Source organism: Miscanthus floridulus, chromosome 2, assembly GCF_019320115.1.
Source record: "Miscanthus floridulus cultivar M001 chromosome 2, ASM1932011v1, whole genome shotgun sequence".
Taxonomy (NCBI): Eukaryota; Viridiplantae; Streptophyta; class Magnoliopsida; order Poales; family Poaceae; genus Miscanthus; species Miscanthus floridulus.
The window spans coordinates 161,023,267-161,043,981 of record NC_089581.1 but is presented as its reverse complement, the minus strand read 5'-3'; the positions used below and the strand labels follow the sequence as shown (position 1 = coordinate 161,043,981).

General features: G+C 47.2%; 2 protein-coding genes and 1 long non-coding RNA gene across 4 annotated transcripts; 2 read left to right on the top strand and 1 right to left on the bottom strand.

The window, feature by feature from the left end:
- The first annotated feature begins 3,428 nt into the window (after nt 1–3,428).
- Nucleotides 3,429–7,842, top strand: LOC136535201 (heptahelical transmembrane protein ADIPOR3-like). Its single transcript, XM_066527508.1, has 3 exons — nt 3,429–3,950; nt 6,019–6,343; nt 7,005–7,842. Exons 1-3 carry the CDS (start codon nt 3,715–3,717, stop codon nt 7,656–7,658), a joined length of 1,215 nt encoding a protein of 404 aa, XP_066383605.1. The 5' UTR covers nt 3,429–3,714; the 3' UTR covers nt 7,659–7,842.
- A 792-nt stretch (nt 7,843–8,634) lies between these two features.
- Nucleotides 8,635–11,121, bottom strand: LOC136540358 (uncharacterized). 2 transcript variants are annotated; one of them, XR_010779931.1, is made up of 4 exons: nt 10,586–11,121; nt 10,209–10,509; nt 9,826–10,051; nt 8,635–9,123 (listed from the first exon to the last, which is right to left on the bottom strand). It is a non-coding gene; the product is annotated as an uncharacterized lncRNA (long non-coding RNA). The 2 variants fall into 2 exon arrangements; XR_010779932.1 differs by having other exon boundaries at nt 10,595–11,121.
- A 6,801-nt stretch (nt 11,122–17,922) lies between these two features.
- Nucleotides 17,923–19,679, top strand: LOC136540357 (lecithin-cholesterol acyltransferase-like 1). Its single transcript, XM_066532355.1, has 2 exons — nt 17,923–18,366; nt 18,531–19,679. Exons 1-2 carry the CDS (start codon nt 17,978–17,980, stop codon nt 19,510–19,512), a joined length of 1,371 nt encoding a protein of 456 aa, XP_066388452.1. The 5' UTR covers nt 17,923–17,977; the 3' UTR covers nt 19,513–19,679.
- Nucleotides 19,680–20,715: the final 1,036 nt, after the last annotated feature.

The window sequence follows — 20,715 nt, the reverse complement described above, 5'->3', positions numbered from 1 at the left end:
TTTCAGATGTATGGCGCAAGTGTAGTATATCGATGTTGCAAAAATAGAATCGGAATGTTACACATATTGTAGTGGCTATACATGTATGTTTCAGGTGTATGTTTTAGATGTTTCATCTGTTCTAGACCTATGTTGCAAGTGTTTTATCTGGATGTTGTAAAAGTAGATCTGGATGTTGCATGCTGCAAGCAGCCAAGCTCATGTTTCAAGTATTTCAGGTATTTCATACATATGTTGCAAGTGTATCATCTGAATGTTGCATGGGTTTTGCAATGATTTTCAAGTGTTTTCAGGCATTTCCGTAATTGTGTTTCAGATGCTTGTTTGAAGTGTTTTCATCTGTCTTTTTTTGTATGTTGTATCTGGATGTTTCAAAAGAGATCGGGTGTTGTACACGGGATGCGTGCAGGAAGCAGCTGGCGACGTGGGCGATGTCCGGAGCGGCACGGGCCCGCTGTTGGAGCGCTTGCTCGCTCGTTGTGCGGGCACCATCTGGACGCTAACATCTTCGATCCGACGTTCGGGCGCTAGCAATTTCCTATCATATATGATTGTTGGATTTTGACCCTATCAGCACTCACTCTACACAGAAAGGCCACTCTGTAATCAAAATGGATTTCAACTAGGATAAACTTTTAAATAATGGAATTCAACTAGGATATATATAACGGAAGCATCTTCAGAAGAGAATAATTGAATAATTATAGTTTACTATTTCATAAAGCAATTTGGCTGTGTGTAAGGCTATGGGACTTGCCACGTAGGTCAGAATTCGGCATGCATTGTGTTCTCATCGTTGCACTTGCGTGGATAATCACGGAAGAAAGCTGAAATGCTGAATGAATCCAGGAGGAGCTAGCGATGTTCTTTGGGACCTGGGAGAATGACAAATCTCAGGTGAATGCGCGATGCATCAACTCCACTGGAATCCACTAGCAGCATGTTCGTTTGCTCGTATATGATTATAGATTATAAATTGAAATAGTATTTTTCTCTCACACCAAATTAACCAGCAATAAATAATCCACGATAGTTTACGGTCTGCCGAAGAGACCGTAGATTCCAACTCTCGAGAAGACTCAGCTGTACAGTAGTTGGTTGCAAATATGCCAGATACGTAGCACAGGATTTTTGAAGAAAGAAAAAGATACTACGTGGCACAGGTTTGTCCTGGCAGTGTGGAAATGGAACATAATACTACGCCTATCTTGGATCTTTCAGTATTTGTGGATATGGGGAATAAGCATGTTCGTTTGCTCGTATATGATTATAGATTATAAATTGAAATAGTATTTTTCTCTCACACCAAATTAACCAGCAATAAATAATCCACGATAGTTTACGGCCTGCCGAAGAGACCGTAGATTCCAACTCTCGAGAAGACTCAGCTGTACAGTAGTTGGTTGCAAATATGCCAGATACGTAGCACAGGATTTTTGAAGAAAGAAAAAGATACTACGTGGCACAGGTTTGTCCTGGCAGTGTGGAAATGGAACATAATACTACGCCTATCTTGGATCTTTCAGTATTTGTGGATATGGGGAATACGATTATACGAGTGTGGCGTCAGGGCAGATACGTAGTTAAATCCAGATCTCCGGGCCGGTGGGCCGAGAATGGCCGGTTTATCCCATATTCGGTTTGTTTGACTTTTTTTAGTTGGAATAGTTTTTTTTCTCTCACAACAATTCAGCTGGAACAGTGTTTTTTAGTCAGTTTTAGTAAGTTTCAGACTAGCGAATGAGACCAATATAGATAGGCGTTATATCCAATCTATCTAGAGGGAATCGTATTGAAAAAAGTCCACGTTATCTCATCAACTTTTGTGAAAGTCTATTTTTTCTCCCTAAACTCTAAAATCGGGTAAACCATCCCCCTAAACCTTTAAAACCGTTCGTTTTACCTCACCGACCAGTTATAAGCAATTTTCAAAGGCGGTATTATCTTTTTTCTAAAATCTTAAAATGGAAAATCCAATTCTGTTCGACTCCAAGTGAATAGGTCTACACAGTAATCATATAATATGATATGTTTTAGTATAAATTTTTTATTGTAACTTTAGATCTATGTTTTTCTATAATTAATTCATAGCTGCAGTTTCTATGGTCAAATTGTGGTAAAATTTTTATTGTGACATAATTATTATATGCTTGAACTATAGTAAAAATTTCATAGTCATTGGATCATGTATAACTTAGTTATAGATTTATTTAGATGTATGCTTATTAAAAAATATTTATAAGTCTATAACTAAGTTATATATGATCAAATGGGTATGAAATTTTACTATAGTTCAAGCATACTATAATTAACCCACTATAAAAAATTCACCACAATGGAATCATAGAAGCTGCAACTATGAATTAATTAGAAAAAAAACATAGATCTAAAGTTATATGAAAAAATTTGTACTAAGTCATATTATATGTTCACTGCGTAGATTTACTCACGTAGAGTCTAACAAAATTGGATTTTCTATTTTATAATTTTTCTGTGATTTACAAGGATTTTTCAAAGATTCAGCCGAAATAAATAAAAAAGAAAAAGACAAAACTGTCTTTGAAAATTGCTTATAACCGGCCAGGGAGGTAAAACGAAAGGTTTTAAAAGTCCAAGGAGGTGGTTTATCCGGTTTTTTAGGTTTAGAGAGGAAAAACAGACTTTCACATAAGTTAAGGAGATAGCGTGAACTTTTTCCAATCATATTTGACACACACGCTGAGCCTGTAGTACCTTCACCAGTTCACCGTCATCACTTCGCTTCTTCCTGATCCAGCTTCACTTTGGGCCAACTAACTTTAACCCAACAATGGCCCAGATCTACTTTCTCGTGAACAAATATCGCTGTGCTCCAGATGTCTGTGGTCATAAATAATACTCCCTCCTGTCTAAAAAATATAATTATACAACAGTATCAGGTTTCAGTATATCATCTTTGACTAATTATAGATAAAAAAATATAAATATTTATAATATAAAATAAATGTTATTAGACTAATTACGAAATGTATTTTTATAATATATTAATCTAAAGTCATAAATATAAATATTATTTATTAGAAACTGGGTTTAATGTGAAGCGGTCGAAGTGACACGTAATTCATAATTGTATTTTTTTAAGACAGAGACGTAGTAATAAGTTTTGCGTACGCGTACCGCCAAAATCGTCGTGTTCTTTTGCATTTTCCGTCCGGTACGGTCGAAGGAGGAAGCAAGACATGACACGCGACCGATCACGTCTTTTTCGTGCGACGGCTTGGGATCCCCCGCACGCTTCCGTCGTTTCCCAAAAAGCCACGCGAGCGCGGCACGTCAGATTCGTGGGAGCGTGCAGCCCACCTGGCATGCCGAGCGCACGCGTGGGAGGCACCGCCCGAGCCAGACGGCAGCGGGACGGCGCGGCAGGAAAACCACCACGCCTGGCGCCCACCAGGCCACCAGGCACCACCGAGCGAAACGAAACGGCCAGGCCCAGGCGCCCAGCAGCCGCGCCGCCAAAAGCGATCGCGGTTGCGCGGCCTCCTCGCCGAGACCCACGGGCCGACGCAAACCCAGGAAGGAAACGAAGCGAGCGAGCGTCCACCGGCGCGTCCTCGGCTCCTCGCGTGCGTGCGCACCCCGGCGAATATTTGACCGCGGAAGCCGCATACCCACCGTCCCGGCCCGGCCCGGCTCGCTAGCCTCGCCTCGCCTCGTCCCCGCTCTTGGCGATCGATGTCCTCGACGGCGGCGGAGGAGGCGGAGAGGATGGTGGGGGCGGAGTGGGAGGAGGAGAAGGGGAAGCAGGGGATGAGGAAGAGGAAGCGCTACGGGCTGGTGGAGTACCGGGCGCTGCCGGCCTACCTGCGCGACAACGAGTACATCCACAGCCACTACCGCTGCGAGTGGCCGCTCCCGCAGGTGCTGCTCTCCGCCTTCTCCATCCACAACGAGACCCTCAACGTCTGGACGTACGTAAACCCTCCCTCTGCCCTCCCCCTTACTTAATGGTTCTATCGTTGTTTGTTTGGTCCAACTGATTGATGTTAGCTACCTCGGGAAGAACTTGTTACAGATTCAATGCTTACATGAGATTTCTGGGCGTTTGTTTCCTGCTTGTGCTTAATGCTTGCTTATAGGTTTCAGAGTTCAGATTCATTATGGATTGGCGAAATATGTAGAATTTTGTAGTTTTATTCATTTAGCTGCTTTTGTCCCTTTCATGTTTGTGATGGCACCTCTGCAAGTATGCAAAGTACTGAATTGGTACCGTCGTCTTTGCCTAAAATCTCATGGAAAAGGACTGGACCGCCAACTAATTAAAGCCATCTTTCGGTGCGGTATGCATTTTTTTAAACTAGTTGGCGCATTGCTGAACGACCGGGAGGGCCGCTCCTTTCCTTTACTGTAGGTCTAATTTGGAAGTAAGGCGGAGGCAAACCTAGGGATGGAAAATCCCTATGAAGAACTAAATGGCTAATTTAAATGGCATACACATGGATTGCTTGCCCCAGGAAAATTCCCGGATTTCGAGGAGACTGGAGTTTCTAGCACTTAGTGTTCCTAGCATGGGCTTGTGACACAGTATCTGTTTAACAATGATGGGAAAGCACAGTACTAAAATTTGAGGAGTATGATTTCTAAAAATTATGTATGACAACTTGTGATATTTTTTTTCCAAAAAACAACAACTTGTGATATGTTATTTTGTCTAATAGTTACATGATGCTATATATGGCCATGCAGCCCGAGCTCGTCGGCCCGGCCCAAGGCCCCCTTTTTTTTTGGCCCGGCCCGGCCCGGCGGCGAGCGGGCCCGGGTTGGCACGGCCCGGAGGAGCAGTCCGTGCCTAGGCCTTACCCCAGGCACGGCCCGCTAAAAGCTTTAGGCCCGATAGAGCCCCGATAGTCATAACATATATAGCTGCTCTAATTCCAAACCCTAACTCCAACTCCCTATCAGCCACCATTGCCTTCCCCTTCTGACTCGAGCAGTCGCGCACCTCGGGTCCTCGCGCGTCGCGCTGCCGCCTCCCGCCTCCCTTCCCTTCTCTCGCGGGTCTGCTCTCCTCTCTCCTCGACTTGTGCAGCCGTGAGGAAGCCAGCGCGGCTGCCTGGGGCACCACCTCCACCTCCACTCCACTCCGCCTCCACAATCCCTCCATCCGGCCTCCCCCATCCCCGGCCATGCCGCCGCCTCCACCTCCACTCCACTCCGCCTCCCCCATCCCCATGCCGCCGCCTCCAGAGCTCCACCTCCACCACGCGACGGCGTCGAGTGCGGCGGTGGCCGCCGCCTCCACGGCCCCCCGCGCGTCTGGCTGTGGCCGCCTCCTCCGCACCCCCCGCACGGCTTCGAGCGGAGCGGCCTCCATCCCCTCCGCGGCGCCAACCCCGCTCCTCCTCGGCTCCTCCCCGTCCTCGACCACGCTGAAGTCCAATGCGACAGCAACGCCGGCGTCGAGCACGGCAATGGCCGCCTCCTTCACGACCCCCCATGCATCTGGCCACCTCCGTTGCGTCCCCCTGCAGCGGCTTCGAGCGGAGCAGCCTCGATCCGGCCGCTACTTCGCCGGACTCGCCTCCTCCGCCAGCTACTTCGCCGGATCCGGCATCAAGCGACCGGGGGGGGGGGGGGGAGCTCAGCGGCGGCCGCCGCCACCTCCACTCCTCGCCTCCCCCTCCTCTCTGTCGCATTTGGTGGGCCTCGGGCCGGCCCGAACTGCTAAAAAGGCCGGGCTCATCGGGCCGGCCCGGCACGGAAATTGGCCCGACAGGCCGGGCCGTTGGCCAGGCACGATGGACTGGTGCGGCACGGCCCGGTGGCCCGATGGGCCCTTCCGTGCCGTGCCCTATCGGGCCGGGCCGGCCCATTGGCCATTTATACATGATGCACTGGTTTTTTCACAAATGTCCCATGCTTGGGCTTGTATGTCATCAATAAACTGTTCAGGTTGGCATTAAGCCTGCCATAGTTCCTCTAAAACCTATCTCTTTTTTTTTTTACTTACTTAAAAGGCTTTGTCTATGTACATTTCAGGCATCTTATTGGATTTTTCATCTTTCTCGCTCTGACCATATACACAGCAACACAAGTTCCAAATGTAGTAGATATCCAGAGCTTGCAGCATTTGCCGGATGTGCTGAGAAAGGCTGATATTCATAAGATTCAGGCGGAGCTTGTGTCATGTCTTCCGTCGTTACCTCACCTTTCGGATCTACAAAAGCTGAAGGATGAGCTGAAGAGCTCTTGGAATTCTATGGAGGTTCTTCCATCTCTGTCCCGTTGGCATCTCTTGGAGTTACTCGCAAGTTGTTTGCCACACAGATTTACCCATCCCAATGAAACAAGTTTGTCTGTTCTTGTAAGTACTCCACAACTTGCTGAATTACTTGATACATTCTTTTACTGTTGCTATAAGAGCACTACTGCTTTGCGTTAACGTCAGGGATAACTTATCTGAAGCTGACCAAGATTTCACTTCTAGAGGTTTATCTCAGTAAAACTATGAAAACCAGTGATTACTGAAAAAGCAGTAGCATTCAGGCAGTTGCCAGTTTATGAGATTAAGAACATTAGTCTCCCAGGGCTATACTACTGTATTTATTCTGCTATATATCAATAGAAGCTTGCATTGACTTCTGCTGCTTGTTAATAGAAAAGAACATTAGTTTATGTACTACTCACCCAAATTAATGGAAGTGTAATTACTAGCATTGTAGCCTTGTAGGTTAAGTCTCGTTAAAAGAAAAGAACATTAGTTTACGTATTACTCACCCAAATTAGTGAAAGTGTAATTACTAGCGTTGTAGGTCAAGTCAAGCTATTGGGCCTTATTGTGATGACTTTATTTAAGATAATATTGATAAAAATATTTTTACCTTTTAGTGGAGTTCTCTAGCAAAGGCTGGTAAGTTGATAATCTGTTCTGGTCAGATTATGTGATGCATTGCTTTTGAAAGTGGCTCATAACTTGTGTGTTCAGAACTGGATACAACAATCTTTCTTGTTTTCATTTTGCGCAGCAAAGCATGAAGGAGGATCTAGCAAATCTGATTGCACCACAACTAATCAGACCAATTGCGCGGTGGCCATTCTATGCTTTCTTGGGAGGAGCCATGTTCTGCCTTCTCGCCAGCAGTACTTGCCACCTTCTCTCCTGCCATTCTCGCCGCCTAGCGTACATTATGCTTCGGCTTGATTACGCAGGCATTGCAGCTCTGATCGCCACATCCTTCTACCCTCCAGTATACTATTCTTTCATGTGCTACCCCTTCTTTTGCAACATGTACCTCAGTTTCATAACCATCCTAGGAGTGGCAACTATCGCGTTCTCTCTACTTCCGGTCTTCCAGAACCCTGAGTTCAGAACCATCAGAGCATGTCTCTTCTTTGGCATGGGTGCATCTGGTGTGATACCTGTTCTTCACAAGCTGGTCCTCTTCTGGCACCAACCGGAGGCATTGCACACGACCGGATATGAAGTTCTGATGGGGCTCTTCTATGGGCTGGGAGCACTGGTATATGCGACCCGGGTACCTGAGCGCTGGATGCCTGGGAAGTTTGACATCGCCGGGCACAGCCACCAGCTGTTCCACGTCTTGGTTGTTGCCGGAGCCTACACACACTACCACGCAGGGCTGGTGTACCTCAAGTGGAGAGACGTGCAAGGCTGCTGAAAGGTGTTGCATCGTTGAGGATGTGGATAGATTGTAGATTCCGTGAATTCAGGCTGAAGATCGTGGTCTGTTGTAAATTGTAACAGTAAACATGAACAATCGCTACAAGTCTACAAAGTAGTCGGGCTTTCATGAATAATCAATTGAAGACCAGTATTTATGCTATTACTAAATATTCGTGTGACTGATGCGATATTTCATTTTCAGTCTCCGTCCTGCTAATTCATGTACAGTTAATGGCCGGGGGCTCCTCCTTGTAGCTGTATTTGTCAGGTTGGAGAGAACAGGCCACATGTACAGTTTGTGTTTTGTGTATTACTATGAGCCAAGTGCAGTGGGCCAGTGGCTAACAGATGGGCTCTAAATCGTACAAAGAAATGACCATTTAGTTGGTTCCTGATATCATCAGCAAAAAATGTTTTAGTTGAGAAAAAAATGGCTTCAGTACTGATACATGTGATCAAATATCTTTATCACCTCAGAATTTAGATTTGTCAAGGTCTGGATATGGATTAGATGGTAAAATGAATAGATTATTTATGGTGAGACTAATAGTATAATAAGATGTTTGCTCAAAAAAATAATATAATAAGATGTCACATATCCTATTAATAAACACGTGCGTGCCGTACATAGCTATGGACCTATATATGACACTCCGTAAATTTTACTCTTCCTAGTTAATTACGTGTACATGTGGCCTGTGGGCGTGCCTTGCATGAAAAACTAGAAATTTATGCGCGCCTTGCGCGCCCTATCAAGCAGTCGTGGAGCATTTTGTAAGCAATTGACATCACAGGCCACTGTTTTCGTGGAGGAAAATTTTACTTACACCACAACCAAGGGGCACAAAGATCATGGCAACTACAGGAACCATTTTTGGACACAAATGTCTCATCGAGGGCTATCAATTTTCAAATAGTTAATCTCAATAGAAATTGCCTAGAATGTAAACTATACAGATCACAGGAGACGCTGATCGAGGAACATAATTTTCCATTCAAAGCAAGCACATTGTTCAGGATCAGTAATCTGATATACATATCCACGGACCAGCAATACCTACAGCTAGAGATTATAGGACTGATGTTTATAGAAAAAAAGATAACGAGGGTTGACCAGAATCAATTTCCAGTACACTGGTAAATTTTCGGACTTCCACTTAGTTAAGATGTATACATGAAACAGGTATCATTGCAGACAAGGCACGATGGACAATTCAAACAGATCACTTCTAGGGGTCCTTGGTATGGTTGGCACCATCTTGGCAATGTAAGTCTCCAGCGGTGCTTCCTTTTGCTGTTCAGCACAGTTCCAAGATCCTTGTAATAAGGTTCCCTTGCTTTGTTGTTCTTGTCACGACACCCAGTTCTAACGAAAGTATTCTCTGCCTTGTTTTCTCTAGATGGCGGCACACCGTGTGGTACTGTGGTCCATGATAGATGCTCCCTGTGTCTTTGGTGGGCTGTAACAAAAGAAACATTAATATAAAGTTAGAACAGCAAAGACAGATGCATGGATAATGATCATCAATCATGTGAAACAACCCATCAACCCATCCAAGTTAGTCCAGTGAAATGCAGATCTCCTCCCTATTTCAGGGCAAGCATGTTTCATAGAACATAGTCACATCGTGTCATAGCATTTTACAGTTAGCTACCCTTCTTAATATTAGAGGGAAAACTCAAACCTTAAGTTGACAATACTTAGCTAGTAATGTGAGAACTCTGTTTCAGTACATGGACTGTCGAACATTTAAGCAAAAATCTTAAACTATATGTATCATGCTACCTGCTTTGTTCTTTTATCTTTTGATTGACAAAGCATGTGATTGTTTTCAGGAACTAAAGGAAGGTCAGATTCGGCTCCAGGTACCATTTTCAACAGTGCTTATGTCTTTTGCTTATATAGTATAAAATAAAAGGGTGGAATGTAAATTTAGTGCAAATCAGTGAAGGATAAATCTCAAAATGCAACTAAGTTGCATCATTTGATGGTACGCAAACAAGATGCAAGCCAGGAGTTTCAGAACAAATGGTTGGAATTCAGTTCATAAAACAATGCGATTTTCCTGTAATTACTAACCCATCTAGCTCAAATTGCAGCAGTAAAATTTTGGACACCCGAAAAATCTTCTAGCAGGCTGGGCTTGAGTCACTACACATACCTTCCCCAAAAGCCGAACACCTTGCCATATCAATAAAACTTGGCCAAAGCCTGGTCCTGGACTGCAGGCAAAGGCACCCTACTGCCCTACAGCATCACGAGCATGGAGTCCAGCATAGCTAGTTTCTAACAGACTTCTGCTTGCTCCACATGACCAGCTCACCACCGCTCATTCCCCATATCCGCTGCTCCAAATTGCCAATTCCAGTGGTGGTGAGCTGAAGAGCCTTCTTGTAACAAATGTTTTGTCATAAGGTATCAGGAACGGATTGTACAAGTTAAACAGACATCATACAATGGAACCAAGCCTTTAAGCAAACCCCCTTAGATCCCAGGAGCAAACAATCGAATTGATTGAACTTTCATGTTGACGGTGTTGCTTACACTTCGAGTGCAGCGCTGGTCTGTCGTCATGCTGCTGGACCAGGCTGCAGATGACAAAGGATGCACTCCAGAATCCAGATCCGCAAAAGCATAACTGAATGCCCAAATCGCCATCCAAGAGTGAGCAAATAAAACGTTTGAATTGGAAGGCAGAGGAAGAAAAGGGAAGGTGCCTATGTAAGGAACGCACGACCGGGAGGTGAGGAGCAAGTCCGTGGCCACGTCGAGCCAGCGCCCCGCGAGGATGTGCTCTCGCGCTTCAAGGCAGAGGTCTGTGTGTCTCGGTTGGCGACCTCCGAGCCTGCATCAGCACAGGCGAGCTCAACACTGATGTCTCGGTCGATGCGATGATGATTTTTGGGGAAGACTTTCCATACCATGCGTACCTAGGCGGGTGGTCCGCAGCACCGCGGCTCACGCTGCTGGATCAAGACGCCGGATGGGGAGGCGGAGAATCAGCGAACACACTGGGCCTCACGCTCTCCACAGCCAGGTTGGACTTGGCCTGGGTACCCCTCCGACCTCCCGGCAGTGCGAGGCGGAGCGAAAGTCCCGGAGGCATGGCGAGCCCCGATGTCGTCGTCAAACCACGAACGGGAGCAGAGGTGCCGCGACGCAACGACCACAGATGGAGGAGGCGACTGCTCCATTTTAGATCGTGGCTAGAGGCCTAGAGCTCGGGGACGAAGCCGGAGACGTCTGTGCCAATTGGGGGTGGAGGGTAGCAGATCTCACACTCGTGCCGACGCAGGAGGCCAGGAACGCCGGCATGCCGCGTGGGCCGTGTGCGCTGAGATGCGGAGATCGGCCGTAACGGCGGCGGGGAGAAGAGAGAGAAAGGAGAGATGGATCGAGGGGAGCTAGGGTTGGAAGGGGAGGAGGGGTTCTACGCAAAATTGCCTGGGGTACTCTGTAAAAATGACGAGGGTATCGTTTTTTCTCTTCACCTTCTTCACCTTGAAATAAACATTTTGTTTGGTTTATAAACCGTCCTTCTTCGACCAACGATTAATATTTTTTCTCATAATAAATCAATCGTCAACGGTACTTTCAACTATGCCTTGCCGGCCAAGCTGAGCACTGTATACATAGGTTGGGTTGGACTTCGGGTTGATTACTGAAAATTTTGAGGAATTTTCTGAAAAAAGGCCGAGACCACGCGTCCACGCGCGGAGGAGCCACGGATGCTTCAAATTCTCGGGTGCGAGCAATCCCGAGTAGTCTTTAAGGAACCTGATAAGCATTAAATAAAATAAAAACAAAATTCAGGTTAGGACAGTCCCAATGATGTATTAATGATGGTTTCTATCTTTATTAAATGACTTACCACGTAGGCAAAACGCTGACATGACAACGTAATTAATGAAGAAAGAGAGCAAAAATCCTAGAAATGGTTTCCTCATGAAGAAATCAGGTCTTCTCTTGACCTAATGCACCAAGAAACCATGAAATCGCTATTGGGGAGAAACCACCAGCTTCTAGGGGGCTCGTGCCGCACTTCCATTGGAGGAAGAAGATAGAGTTGGGAGAGAGAAAGAGAAAATAATTATTACTCATAAAAACCATGAGTTGAAAAGCAGTACTTTTTTTATACGGTATCCTATATTATAGAAACTACTAGTTTTTTTATTGAGACTGTCCTTGCTCTGTTCCGGTACTGTCCGATTCCAATGCGTCAGGATTAAACAATTACAGTTGACTAGGAAGCCATGTTTATATGTTTTCGAAACAGCAAGGCCATGTTTAGTTCCCCAAATTCCTGAATTTGGCACTATGTAAAAAAAGATTTTCCGTCACATCAAACTTGCGGTACATGTATGGAGTACTAAATGTTGACGAAATCAAAAACTAATTGCACAGTTTGGTTGTACTTTGCGAGACAAACATTTTGAGCCTAATTAATCAACAATTGAACAAGTATTACCAAATACAAACGAAATGCTATAGTGTGCTACACTACCGCTACACTGTCTTGGGTTCCCGGCGGCGCCGAATCCGGCCGGAACTAAACATGGCCTGTACTCCTATTTTCTATTTCGTCAAGGTGGTAGGACCGTAGGAGCAGAGGACTCCGAGCTGGATCCACTTCGTCGAGTATATAAGTACCGTAGGGCTAGGGCGCGAGCCTGCCCATCGTATCGAACGCAACCAGTGGTATGGAGCTCGTGGAAGAGATCCTTCTCCGCATACCGCTGGACGACTTGTCCGCGCCAGCCTCGTGTGCAAGTCATGGTTCCGCATCCTCTCAGACCTCAGCTTCCTCCGCAGGTACCGCGTGTTCCACCGAACGCCGCTCTTGCTCGGCTACTTCCACAACCTCTACTCCCGTCCTGGCCCGATCCCTCGGTTTGTCCAGACGACATCCACGGCCTCCCTCTTCTCCGAGCCGGTGCTTGGTCGCAGCAGCTGGTGGTGGGCCCTTGACTGCCGCCATGGCCGCGTGCTGATCAGTACCTTCGAGTCTGACAGGCTAGTCGTTTGGGACCCTGTGACTGGTGATCAGCAGCAGCCAGCACCTGAGCGTGCCTACTTATCCGCGTAACCACCTCTATACTGGGGCAATCCTGTGTGCCGCCATGGATGCCTGCGACCACCTCAACTGCCATGGTGGCCCGTTCATCGTGGTCTATGCGGGAGCTAGTCAGTCTGTTCGGTTGGCTGGTTCGTATCATTGCTGGTTCGTGAAGAAGTACTGTTGGCTGGTTTGTGTGAGAGAAAAATACTGTTCCGGCTGGAAATTTACGACACGTGTGTGGCGCGTCGACCTCTGTTCATGCAATCGTCATCACTCCATTGACGACGGCACGCAAAGTCTTCTTGTTGGAGGAGTGCTCTATTTCACCCTCTCGGGCGGCAAGAGCATCCTCAAATACGAGTTTGGCGGGCACCGCCTCTCCGTGATGGACACACCAGGAGTACTGTTTGATGATAACATGGTCATGGCAAAGGCAGAGGACGGAGGGCTGGGCCTCATTACCGTGTTGGATAACTGCGTCTACTTCTGGATGCAGCAAGCTGCTGGCACCAATGACTCTCCTCGCACTAGATGGGCGCAACACAGGGTTATTAAGATCAACACACTTCCTCCCAAACATGATCAATCCTACGCACGTTCACGTGAAGTAATTGGCTTCGAGGAGGACAATGATATCATTTTCATCAACAGGGATGAAGGAGTCATCATGCTAGACCTTAAACCAATGCATGTGAGGAAGATAGGTGAACGACAGAGATACCAAACCATATTACCTTACGTGAGCTTTTACACTCCAGGTACTTACTCTTTGCCTCCTTTTTCTTTAACATGACCACACCCTTAGCTTTGTACATGCATATTTCCATTAGTTTTGTGATCATAAATATAAACCCATGTAGGGTTCTCCTATGTTAAACTTGTTTAACTTTAATGATTCATATCTAAAAATTTCCTTGAAAAATAGATTAAGACCATAAGATTTGGCATTATTAGATTATTACGAGAATGACTCTATAATATGCATTTATTTACATTTCAGACTTTATAGATATTTGCTAGTCAAGGTTAGAACAAAAATAGTGTATATAGGAAAACTAGGCTTATATTGTCCCAATTTTTTACAATTTAGCCTTTTTTTGAAGAAAATTTACGTTTAGCCCCCCCGGGAGACGTAAACTCATATTTGACCATGGGGGTCGGCGCCAGGACTCATGGCGTCGAGGTAACACGTCTCGGCGCCACAGATCTTGGCTTCGAGGTGCCTGGCCGTGCACAGCAGGGCATCATCCTAGGTGGCGTTGACGTGGCCGGTACCTCAGCGCCAGAATACATGGCTCCAAGCTCGGCGCCACAGATCTTGGCGCCGACCTCAGAGCCGTCAGATGATGTGCTGCGACAGAGGTGATGAGACGTGCAAGCGGTAGCAGGCCCACACACCACACACCGCTCTCCTCTCCTCCCCTCTGACACGGACGGCAGGTGCCTGCCCGTCTGCCACCATGCCGCGCTCGGTGCATGCTGCTTTTGCCCCTGCAGGTGGAGAGCTGTAGCGTCAAATCATCTAGCCCCTACTCGTCCCAAATTATCTCGCGCTTTAGGTTTTCGTGCCGCAAATTTAACAAAATACGTGCAATATTTGTATCTCCAATATTTGTCTCGTCACCTTCGTCGCAGCACATCATCTGACGGCTCCGAGGTCGGCGCCAAGATCTGTGGCGCCGAGCTCGGAGCCATGTATTCTGGCTCCGAGGTACCGGCCACATTAACGCCACCTAGGATGCCCTACTGTGCACGACCAGGCACCTCGGAGCCAAGATCCGTGGCGCCGACCCCCAGGGTCCAAAGATGAGTTTACGTCTCACAGGGGGTCAAACGTATTTTTTTCACAAAAAGGGCCAAATTGTAAAAAAAATGTGTTTATATTCGCCCTGTTCGCTTGGCTTATAAGCCGTAATTTTTCAGCCAACGAACAATATTTTTCTCTTACAACAAATCAGCTAACAGTACTTTCAGCCATGGCTTATCAGCCAAATGAACAGGACAATTGTGATCAGATTAACCTTACAAGTTCAACCCTTTGGTTCCTTTTATGGCATGGGTGTAAGTCCTTGCATCGTTCCTTTCCGGATATTGCTAATAAGGGCAGACTGTCGCCGCCACGAAGATGCAAGGATGCGTCATCAACATGATGCTCTTAGCTATTGTCTTCTTGATGATTATAGTGCTTTTGTCTCGGATTGAGAGTTAAAAGAAGTAGATGGCCAATTACTATCTTTAACTTATAAGTTGTCGTGCCACTGTGCCTATTGCTGTGCTCCTGTTGCCGCGGCGGCGGCATGCAGGCATCTTTGCGGCTTGTGGCCTGCGCAGATGCCATATGGGTTTCTTTGGGTCGCCGTGTCAGTGGATGAATGGAATCTGGGTGAAAGCTCTGTCCGGTATTTTGCTCGGTCCAATTGCAGTGGTGCAACTTATGTCATCTACCTTTTTGAGGCATCATCAATGATTTCTTTGTGTTCTGCTAGTTGTCGTAGGTCTTAGAGCGAAAGCCCTTTTTGTTCGATGCGTTCGTGAGCAGAGCGGACGCTGGGGTCTTTTTTTTATGATGAGAAAAATAGGCATGAGGGGTTAAATAATATATGACAGGCTAGCACGCCACATCAGCAAAAGAACGCCCACATGGCTTGTATGGACCTGCGGTCCATCACGTAACAAGTTTAGGTACCCTGAAATGCATTTTCAAAGTTCATGGACCTATGTGATGCACGCTTACAAGTTCGAGGGCCGCTGGTGCATTTAACTCATATATAAGTTGTGTCGTGCAGCCGTGTCTATTGCTGTGCTCCTGTTGCCGCGTCGACGGCATGCAGGCATCTCATCGGCTTGTGGCCCGCACGGGTGCCATGGGTTATTGCTTCAGGCTGTCGTGTTGGTGGACGAATGGAATAAGCGTGAAAGCCCCGGTAATGGCACAACTTGTGTCATATACCTCCTTAGAGGCGTCATCAATGATTATGTTGCATTCTGCTAGTTGTTCCAGGTCTTAGGGCGAAAGCCCTTTCTTGCATGCTGCTTCGTGCAATGATATTGGCATGTCCGTGGATAGGTCATACCCCTTCTTGAAGGCATCGTTGAAGCACTTTTTCCCCTGTGCATCCGCTTGATCTTCTACCTCCCTCGCCAGATCTGCTCGTTGTTGTGCCTACGTACCTCATACACCCTCTTCGTAGTGGTTTGTTGTACTATTTGGCTTTGCCGTAGTCGCTTGGTTTACGTGGCAGATGCTTTGCCGCTACCATTTTCTTCCCAGCAGATGCTTGGCCACCGTTGGACTCTATGGCGAATGTTTTGTCGTCATTATCACTTTTGTCCCCTCTCTGGCAAATGCTTTTCTGCCAAGAGCGCGTGCCCCCCTCCTTGGCGGATGCTTTGCCACCCTTACCATTGGATGCGCGTATGTCTTCTTTGGGTGGACGCTTTGCCACCGTGGTGTTGTCGCCTCTGTAGGAAACTACTATTCTGTTGATGTCTCTTATTCTTGCAGGCTCAATTTTGTAGGTTTTTTGGTGTTTAGGGTCGTCGTTGGTTCATTTTTTGTCTTGTTGCTTTGATTTGTTACAAATCGCTTACCACTGGCTCGGTAATATGTGTTTTGAGGGCTCTCTTATAGATATGTCGTGTAACTCTCTTCCTCTTAATGAAACATGTGCTAAGCCACGTTGGTGAAAACAATTTATTAGTGATTAGTTTTCTCAAAGAAACACGCAATTACCATAGCTATGTCATAGCTTGTTCATCAGAGGCGAAGGTAAAAAATCCATAGATTTCTCAAAGAAATGTGGTGCTAATGCATGCAAGTTTGCTCTCTTTTGTTGGGTTGCCTTTGGAAATTGGATAATGATGATGCAACACACATGCACACTTATGTTGTCGTGGGTTCGTAACCAGTGCTAGTGATTAGTGGTTGATGTGTGGGACCTCGATGGTTAACACTCAGGATACAAAAGAAGGTTTATCCGAGTTTAGCCTTCGAAGCCCTACGTCCAAGAGAGAGTTTTTCGTGTCACAATGCTGAAGAGAGTTACAATTGAGAGTAGGAGAGCGAAAGGCCCTATTGATCTTGGGTTTGGCCACTCGACTTGTTGTTTGAGTGTTCGATTGTGTCAGATCAAGGTTTACCGAAGGGGTGCTAGATCTGAATTTTTTTAAGACTGTTCTATTGTTTGTCAATTATCCGAAGCTCAGAACTCAGAACTAACCAATGGTTCATGTGTTCAGTATTGCGGGCAGCAACGAGAGACCTTCCATGGGTATATATTTGTAGCCTTCCATGTTTGAACTGAATTGATGAAATTGTAAAAAGGTTTCAGAGAAACGAGTTAGTCAAGCCCTTTTTGGCTTCTATAGGTGAAATTATAAAGAGGTATTATAATTGTTGCCTCTGAGCTGACGCGTAGCTGGAGTTGGACGGACAAGATGAAGGAATGAATGGTTCCCGCTGCCATTACGTGCCAGTGTGACCCCCAAGCAATTACGCATAGAGGCATAGTGCATGGACTGATGGATCAGCTGCCGCAACCGTGTATCTAGATCAATACGTTCGAAGAAAAAGAAAGTGAGAAGTGCTTGAGTCGTTAGTGTAACTGCGTAAGGCTATCGCGTGCACACAAAGCCGTCACGAACCCATCCAAAGTGCCAAACGCAGCATGCCCAAATTCCATCCATTACTAGAAAGAAGGAAATAGTGAACGCCTATGATCTCAACTTGGGTTGTTCCATCGTCGGTGACGCTGTCTCGCCGCCTGCACAGCTCAGCTTTATTAGTGAGGCTGTTTTATGGAAAACCAGTTTTTACAAGTAGCTTGTTTTTTTTAGTGAAGTTAGGCTGTTTTGTAAAAATTATTTGGTAAAATAGCTTCCTCAACGGCTCATGAGAGAGCTGGAATAAGCTATTATTTTTAGCTTCATCTCAATTCATGTCTTTGTAAAAGAAGGGAAAAAATAGTTTCAATCATAAAGCTGTTTTTGAAAATGAGTGTTTAGGAGAAAAAAAATAGCTCACTGTGCCAAACAGGCGGCTATCACATTAAAAAAAATGTTCGGCTGATATTAAAGCCGACTGATAAACAGGCTAAAGTTGTTTTATTATGAGAGAAAGATACTGTAGATTTTAGCCGATAAACTGACTAATAAGTTCAAACAACAGACCCAGAATATGTAGATCGAGAGGGACGGAGCTCTATAATTGTCGGCAGTGGCCCAGACGAGAGACGTAAAAATATCTCTGAAGAACATGCTACCACCAAGGGCCAGACCAATGGTTCTCGCTCGTGCGCTCCTCGTCGTGGTGGCGCTCCTGGCCCAGCCACTCGGGAGCCGCTCCGGCGACGCGGGGGCCGGGGACCTGCACCCGGTCGTGCTCGTGCCGGGGTACGGCTCCAACCAGCTGGAAGCGATGATGACGGCGGCGTACGAGCCCCCGGCGCCTGCCTGTGCCGGCGCCGCAGACCAGCGCTGGTTCCCGCTCTGGCCAAACCACGCGGCGATGCGCGATGCTAGCCAGGTCCCCTGCTTCGCCGACCAGATGAGCCTCGTCTACGACGCCGGCGCCGACGACTACCGCGACGCCGACGGCGTCGCTACCCGGACCCCGTTCTTCGGCTCCGCGCGCGCCCTCATCGGGTGAGCCCTACGTTCCACCAACCGCACACCTGTGTCGCGTCACTTTCAGTCGTCCTTTACACTGTCACGTTTTCACCGGCAGCCTGGTGCTGCCGTGCTGGTCCCACTTGATGCGTGTGACAGGACTGACGCATATGCACGGCCTATTTGTATCCCTCTGGCAGGTGGGACAGGCTGGTGCAGCGGCTGGAAGGCATGGGCTACCGCGACGGCGAGACCCTCTACGCCGCGCCGTACGACTTCCGCTACGCCGTCGCGCCTCCGGGCCACCCGTCCGCGGTGGGGGACCGCTACTTCCGCGACCTCGGGCGCCTCATCCAAGCGAGCCGTCTCAACCAGGGCCGCCCGGCCATCGTGGTCGCGCACAGCTTCGGGTGCGCGCTCACCTACCAGCTGCTCCTCTCCCGCCCGCTCGCCTGGCGCCGCCGCTACGTGAAGCGCGTCGTCCTACTGGGCCCCGCGCTCGGCGGGTTCGCCGCGGGGATGTACGCCCTCAGCGCCGGCATGGACTACGGCCTCCCGAACGTCACGCGGCCGACGATGCTCCGGCTGGCGCGGAGCCAGCAGAGCGCGCTGTGGCGCCTGCCCACGCCGCTGGTGTTCGGGGACCGGCCGCTGGCGGTGACCAGGACCGCGACCTACTCGGCGCGCAACATGTCGGGGTTCCTCGAGGCCATCGGCTTCGCGGAAGGAGTGCGGCCGTACTTGACGCGGGTGCTGCCGATGTGGGAGGCGCTGCCGGCGCCGATGGTGCCGGTGACCAGCGTCATCGGGTTCGGTGTCAGGACGCCCGAGACGTACGTGTTCGGGACCGATGGGCTCGAGGGGGAAGCCGAGGTGCTTTACGGCGACGGCGACGGGGACATCAACATGGTAAGCCTGGCAGCTGTCGAGAGATGGTCGGAAGTGGAAGGCCAGGTCTTCAAGGTTGTTAGGTTGCCCGGCGTCCATCACGATGGTTTCTTCAGTACCGATTTCGCAGTGGAGAGCATAATTGCTGAGATATCGGAGGCAGGAGAGAGTTTAGAACATATCGGCGCAATCCAGATTCTCTGCAGTTCTTCAGTAAAGTCACAGGTGACTTTAGGCATGCCCGATGCCGTCCGTTCACGATCCGACGGTGGCTGGACATCTCTGCTCTCCTAGTGCTAGATTGCACAGCCCAAACGAGAAACTGCAGCCCAGCTCAGGCCCACTCCATGGACAGCGGATATAGAACAGAGAACACATATGCATTTTACAGAGCAGTGCAGTATACTGTCGCTGTGAGGATTTCACTTAAGTATTTTTAATAGTTCCATGCTAATAGATAATCTCCACCAATAACCACCAGTACAACATATAAAAATCAAAATAATCTCCACCCAAGCATTCAATTAGCACGCAGATGCTCATCAATCATCTCAAAAGAACAAAATGCCCTGCTATGAGACAGCAACTACTAAATTGAAGGCTTAAATAGCCATTTGAAAGAGGCACATGTTTCATCAAATAGAAGAGCAGCTCAAAAAATGACAGTCTCCCTGAACTGATTGAATCCAACAAATGCACCAAAAGGCATGTATTCTTTGTTTGTGCCAAAAGTAGTGTCAAATGTCACTACATCACCAAAATGAGCATAATCAATTAACATCTTAGCATTAGCCCAAAATATATTGGTTATGTGTTCTTCTGCATCCAATTGCACTGCATAGTGGAAAGAAGGGTTCTCGGACATCTTGTCTTGAAAATACTTTAATATGCTTCCTGCCTGACCATATGCCAACTCCCTTTGGCGTCTACCCTGCAAGTAATTTTTGTGATCACAACAAGTGTAGCTGAGATTCATTCGTCCTTCAACTTAGCGACTAGCCAACTCATGTGCAGCTTTTGGTCTAATTCCAAAATCATCAGCGGCTTCAATTTCAAAAGCTTGCACTTCTGAAATCTTCCTCAGTGATGTCATCAAATGAAAGGTATGTGGCAAGTGAAGAACATGATTGTGTTCAAGAATTAGATCAAGCACTTCATATTCCCCTGTCACTCGATCTAATGTAAGACCCATACGAATTGGACAACATGTTCTTGTTTCAGCTCGAGGATTTTTGTTAAATGATCTCTCCTGTCTCGTGCTTGACAACCCTCCTTGGCACACACATATCTACATGATGTTACCTTTTTATCAGATTTACTTTCATTTGTGTACCGTTTTCGGACCTCAAAACCAGCATGACCTCCATAATCTACCCAAAATGACCGAGCATCATCCAGGTTTATAAATTTCTGACCAATACGAGGTACCCAAATTGGAGTTGCATTCTCTCTATAAGAAAAATAAAAGCATGCTCATTGCTATACACCTAGAAGTAA